General features: G+C 43.0%; 1 protein-coding gene across 1 annotated transcript in view; it reads left to right on the forward strand.

The window, feature by feature from the left end:
* Positions 1 to 595: 595 nt before the first annotated feature.
* ISOC1 (isochorismatase domain containing 1) overlaps positions 596 to 6,769 on the forward strand; it is a 19,488-nt gene continuing 13,314 nt past the window's right edge. The window contains exons 1-2 of the mRNA XM_026046585.1: positions 596 to 953; positions 2,949 to 3,337. Of these exons, the coding sequence (XP_025902370.1) occupies positions 596 to 953; positions 2,949 to 3,337 (747 nt within the window). The remainder of the gene's footprint in view (positions 954 to 2,948; positions 3,338 to 6,769) is intronic.

Raw genomic sequence — 6,769 nt, forward strand, 5'->3', positions numbered from 1 at the left:
CTTTATTTAATGCAAAATCACTCATGGATTAAGGATTCCTGGAATTAGACTTATGAATCTCATAAGAAATGAAAACTGTATGTCCTTCATCAGCAATTAATGTAGAGGTTTGTCAGGCAGATGTTCCAAATGACAGTAATCATGTTAAAAAGCTTTTGAAAGGGCTCTTGCATTTCTAAATTACAKCCACAAAACAGAATAGTTAGAACTGGGATACCGAGGGCTAAGGTGACTCATCTGGAAAACAGATACAGTGGAGACCAATGCTAAGAGTGAAAGAGTCAACAAATATTTTTTCCCCTAAAAATCACAATTAGTTTCCCCATACGTTACTATATGTTGATAGATGTGTTAAGACTGCTGTAGATGAGAAAGCATGCTCAGAAAGGACAGCATTTCAAAAGCACCCGCCAAGCGCAAGATGCGCCAGAACAAACATGGCAAGTTTTGGTGCCCAGTCACAAACATGGCATGTTTTGGTGCCCAGTCACATGGGGAGGGGTGGAGAGAGCGCTGGAATTTGGATATAGCTACATGGAGACTCAGAGCTTAGCTCAGAGCAGCCTCCTTGCGCCACTGAGGGCARCAGGCTGACATGTTCCTTCTTTCCTGCAATGCTGCACTTCACCTTACGTGGCTACGGGCTGCTACGGAGAGGGGCTCGGTGAGCGGCGCGGCCTCGCGCCGCCGCGTTGCCGGCTCGGCCCTGCCGCCTTCCCGGCGCGCCGCGCTGAAGCGCAGGCCGCGGCGGAGCGCAGCGGCGCTTCCTGGGCCGCCCTCCTCCTCGTGGCTCCTGCGGGACCCCACGCGGGCRGCGAGGCGCCGTCCCGCCCGCCACGACATCCCCCCAGCACCAGCGTCACCCCCTCTCACACAGAGCAGGCCCGCGRGGAAACCCGGACATTTCCACCAGCATGGCAGGGAGAGGCCAAAGGGCCTTGCAACCCGCAAGGGCAAATGCATTAGATGGAAAGAAAATACTAGCCACTGCTCCTTGAGGCTGTTTAAATTCAAGTACTACCACTGCCTGAATTTAACATCTTCAAGAAGATGCTTAAGAAGATTTACAGAAAAAAAAAATGGAGAGACAAAAGGCAGATCAGTTCTCAGATCAGTTTTCAGAATGTGACCACAGAGATTATTTCAATTTATCTTTCATAGGTGATGAAGTGTTTCATTATCTTAACTGTCGGAAAGCATTAAACACCTTCCTTGTTTAACAGTAAATGTAAGCTACTGACTTATTTCATAAACAAAGGCCATGCAGTTTATAATTGGAGACAATGTATGCCTTAAATACAGTGCACATAAAATCATAGAATTGTTGAGGTTGGAAGAAACATCTAAAGATCACCTAGACTCAATTGGAAACATGGTCAACTACAGCAGGTTGTTCAGCACATTTTTGCTCCTAAGGATAAAAGAGGCAACATAATTTGAAGATCTGAATTATCCATGCAGTGTCTTGGCCTATAACAAGATGCTAAGGCGTCATTCTATAAAGACACAACATCTTGAATCCATCTCACAGGAAAACACATCTCTCAATGTGGAAAAGGCTGTCACAGTGCTCTGAAGGGAAGGGTTTGGTCTTAAGAAACAGTGTTCCTGCCACAGCTGCGATTTCCTGGCCCTAAAGAAGTGCCCTATTCTCCGGGCAGAAGAACCTTCCTCCTGGGGCTCCCGTTCCCCCAGGACGACGCTGCAGCCCCCAGGCCGGGGGCTGTGAATGCCCACACTGCTCAAGGCCGGGGCTCCTCACAACAACTGCTCAGGAAATCTTGCTGCTCCTACCACAGGCACCATCAGCTGCCTTAAGTGTAACYGTGGGTGACTGAGCGTGTGCTGTCAGGCACATGGGTGTATACACACAACACACATACACATACCTGTATAAAAAATAAGTGCACACGTATGTTTCATCGGTCGTGCAAAAAGAAAAAAGACCACAATGCCTGGGAACAATGGCAGGACTCTCAAGCATGTATTTAATAATAACGAGGTTAACAAAGGAGAGCGTAACAGCAGAGGTGACATAAAAACTGAAAGGCAAACTGAACTCACCACTGGACTGTGAATAACCACCCATTTACAAGGCTAAGAGAAAATCATGAATTTTGTCTACTTTGTGCACTATATTCTGTGATTCAGAGGAATGTCAAGGATAATCAAAACATTAGGAATGTGCTTTAATGGAATGGCTGTAGCATATTTAATGCCAGTCATGAAGGATCTAGCTATCCATATTGGTGGAAATGTGAGTGGTATCATTAACACTGTTGAAAAAGGTTTAACAGGCTTTGTTTGCACATACTATACTGAAAACAATCATGGTTTTGTTGTTTATGACTAAAGCTTTTTAAAAGAAAAAATGTATTTTAATAATATTGTTATTACTGTCACATTTACTATCCTTGCCAACTGTCATTATGTGCAAAAGCAATCTAGAATTTTTTTTAAAAAGTATCAAAATGATTATTTACAGTGATGCTTTAAAACACCTATCAAGCTGCAAAATTAGGTTGCATTTGTTCCAGTAATACACTTTCTTTGTTGCACTGTTACTACGCAATGACAATCTTACAGAAAAAAAAACTAGTTTGAAAAGTCTTTGCAAAAGGGCCTATCCTGCTTCTAGGTGCCATCTCCCTCAACAGCACTGCCCATGCAGCCTRCAGAGTGGGGAGCCCTCCTGCACAAGGTGTGCAGATAACCAGGTAACCAAGAAGGAGGGCCTGTGACCACAGAAGCAGCAAAGCTTCTTCACATCAGGATTATCAGGATCAACTCATTTCCAAACCTTGCAAGAAAATAAAACTGAGGAGGTGGAGGGCAGTTCCAAGAGGTGTTTGCCAATCAGATCTTTCATCTACAGTGCTGCAAAAACACATTTCTCCTCTGAACGTACTGAGTCAACACAGTTTAAGCTAATTAACTTGTGTTAGCAGCCAAAGTTTACATCTGCGTGACACCTGAGCTGCCCGATCGCAGGGTCAGTGTGAAGTCTGGAACTCCACAAAGACTCAACCACTCCACATCCAAATTACCACTAAGGAAGATTGCAGCAGGAACGCAGCCTTCTCTTGGAACAGATCTTGCGCTGGTTGGTCTCCCTGCTGCGGCTGAAGCGGCGCTGCTGCAAGGGCAGACGAGACAAATGGAAGTGTCCAGGGGAGGGCGGCCTGACGGCTGCTGGCAGCAGCGCAGAGCCCCACGCCGGTGCCCTCCGAGTTCTCCTTCCCGGAGACTTGCAGGGTGCTCGCAGTGGCAGCACCAGGGCCGCTCTCACACAGGTACCTTGGGGACCCAGCAAACTCGGCACGGACCCAGTTCCAAGGTTAGTTTTAAAATACCTTGCAGATCTGGCCAGATACATTAAAGTCAGCAGAGATCAACAGGGGCTGCAAAGAGGGGRCTGCAAAACCAACTGATCTGGGCTGAGCTGTGTTGCTAGAACAAGGTAGCTAAATGCAGGATGGCAGGCAGCAGACGAGAGGTCTGGCACAGACTGTTGTGACAATGGAGCTCCTTGAGCAATGACCTTTATCCTTCTAGTTAACGTGAGATATGCCCTCATATGAAATAAAAACAGAAATTTGGACATGCAAAAAAAGTAATTTTGAAATATCTCAGGATAATTGAATATTTAATCAATAGAAAGTCTTGAAACTGCACAGGCACTGCCCTGTATTTATGCATGCTAATTTATTAAGTAGTATAAGAGACCCTTTCTCCTTAACTGCACATCTGTTGTTTACATTGTGAAAATTTGAGGTAGTTCAGATGGCAAAGGGAATAATTTTGAGATGTAAGAGAAAATCATCATCTCCTTCGATTTTAAAACTTTATCACTTTCAGCTTCCAGAGCTCAAAATTATTAACTGTAGGACATGGCTCACCATTCCTATTCACAGTGTTAAGCCAGCGCATGAACAAAGCTGTAGTCTTATCTAGTTTGTTATGTGATTCTCTTGTAAATTTCAGCAGTATCATGTGGAGAGTAATCTTGGTGTATTTGATATTCTGTTCTAAAAAAGGCAACCATATAACAGGGGTTTCAGACAGACTGAAATAAATATGTAATATAAAACAGGAAATCTAGTTCAGAAACTTTAAATGGAGAAATTCATACACCTCGTCCAGAAGTCACAATTCTGACTGGGTTTGTCTTATAAAAATGTGGGGTTTTTCTYCTTTATTTAGTGAGAGCTTTACATTTTAATGCTCTGAATTCTAGCCTTCAATCTGAAATCTAATGCATAGTTCTACTATGTAAACAGACACGAGCTTCCCTCTTACCTTGTCCATCCAACTCTTGATGGAAGTGCTCTTTAACTGCTTGGAATGAAAACAGCAACCAAAGAACTTTCCAAAGGCTACAAATAAGATGACCTTGTACAGTTCAGCTGGAGGAAACAGTCCCTTACATCAGAGCATTGTGTCTGTGCAGAATGCCAGGGGGGACTAAACATCTTAGGAGAACTTAATATAGACAGAAGTGTTTCAAATTCAGAGTAAGAAAATTTGACCTTCAATTAAAAGCCTTGGCGGTCCAATAGCGTTTAATGTTATAGCTATGTATGTACTGTCCAAATGGCCTAACTGCTATGATAATATCCTTCATTTTTTGTGATTTGGGAATATGCTGAGCTTGTAAGTATAAGGTTTGCACCTTCTTAAAAAACAAAATATGGTAGAGATCAGTATATGAGATTTCCTAGTGCAAGATAAAATTGTGTATGAGGGCTGATTACACACTGCTTGCTTCATGAAGTGCCAGAGAGATGTTACAATTTCTCTGATAGTTTTGTTGCTCAAACCAGGTAGAAATTACATCTTTTCTTTGCTGCTATCAAGCTTTACCTTCATGCATGTGCTGGGATAAGGCAGTTCTGCTCTCCTCCACTGCCTCAGGTGTGACTTTTCCTGCCACTCCTCTGGTGAGATCTCGCATCAGGGGGGAGAGGATCACCCCTCCTCTGTACATATTTGTGCCCAAGTCCTTGTTTAATGTACAACAGGAAGGGGGGTAACAGCTGCAGCAGAGGAGAGCCTCCTTATGCAGATGCCAAATGAATCTAGGTGTTATTTGTTGCCACTGCATAAACATAACTCTGTCAGCAAAAATGTTTTCTGTTATTCAAGTAAGTTTTAATCTTGCTATCATACCAAAATACTGGTTGCATATTCTGCATAATAACTGAATAATTTGTATTCAAATATATTCATTGTAGAGAGCAATTGCATAAAGGTAAGAACTCACTATGGCATATTTTYTTATTAAAGATAGCCCTACTCTGCAAAACGGAAAAAGCAGAAGATATAAGGCACCATTAATCAGTAAAACTACTACTTGTGCTATGTTTTAAAATATATATTGAATTTTAGAATAGCACTCAATTAAAATAAAGTACAGATTAAGAACTAGAAACCAATTTAAGTCACAGAAAATACACTGAATTCACTGAGTATTGAATTTGTCACCTTTTCATTTGGAAAACTGGAACTGATTCAAGCCAGATAATGACTGGGCCATAAAATTGTTCACCACGTGTGCCTCTACAGTAATAGCATTAAGTGACTTGCTGTATTCATAAATTAAATCAGCAGAACAGCAAGCATGGACAAATAATTAAAATAAGCTCTGAACCCTGGCTGCTGGATATTTTTATGTCTGGCAGCTAAGGTGGAATAAAGTTGCATGTACTTATTTCACACACACAAAAAAACTTGTATATGTGTTTCTGGAAGTGAAAATTTCTGTTTTCTCCAACTAAATATTTTCACATATGGGACAAGACCAAATGTTTAAACAGAACCAGATGGACTGCATCTCTTGCATTTTCACTGTTTTAAAAAACCTAACTTTTATCAAAGAAATGCATTCAGTTAGAATGACAAGATCTACTTTGGAGAGCAGGTRCAATATATCCACTGAATTCACTGGCATCAAATGAAGGCGGGATCAATGTATATTCTGGATTTACAACTGAATCTTTCAAAAAAAAATATGTCATATAATTTCTGCTTAGAAACACTGCCATACAATTTGCATGTTTTTTTTTTCCCCTAGTAATACCCCCAAACCATAGCACTCTCATTTCTTGGATAGTGCGTAAAATAAGCACTTTTTGCTGCTTTAGTGCCTGACAAATGGCATGGAAACATGTAAGAGAAGGCCTACTTAGACCTGCACAATTCACCTAGGTGGCACATTTTCTGAAAGAAAAAGTAGTGAAAATCTGAAATTATTTTTCCCTGTGAAAGTCACAGACTTGCAGCATCAGTGAAGCCTGTGAAGAGTTCCGGACCTCAGCACATAGACCTTTAGCTCGGCAGGTGTCTGCGGTCCATCTCTGCACTTGACAGTGGTGCCTTTGTGCTGAGTGATGCCTGAAAACATCTCATTGAGATGTGGAGATGTCGTGAACTGGGTGAAACTTTCTTTCTAAGGGGGCAACATGGTGCCTGGAAGGGCAGAAAGCTGGGTAGTGTTTCAGGCTGCTGTGGGGACTCTCACTCCTGGCTAAACAAATAAATTAACAAATGAAGAGGTAGGGCTGATGGAAGTGGAAGCTTTGCAGAGGACACAAGGTTGGAAAGGCCAAGACGATGCGGGGAAGTGTGTCCCGCCACGCCTACCATGCACCTGAGTGCAGGCTCTCTGGCTCCTGCCTGGAGGCGCCCCGTCCCTCGGGAACGGGCACTTCCCAGGAAAGGGCGGCCCTAAGCCCAACACGCGCCTGCAGCCCGGCCCGGCCCGGCCCGG

Source organism: Nothoprocta perdicaria, unplaced genomic scaffold (assembly GCF_003342845.1).
Source record: "Nothoprocta perdicaria isolate Ctin4 unplaced genomic scaffold, notPer1 scaffold_45, whole genome shotgun sequence".
NCBI classification, from domain to species: Eukaryota; Metazoa; Chordata; class Aves; order Tinamiformes; family Tinamidae; genus Nothoprocta; species Nothoprocta perdicaria.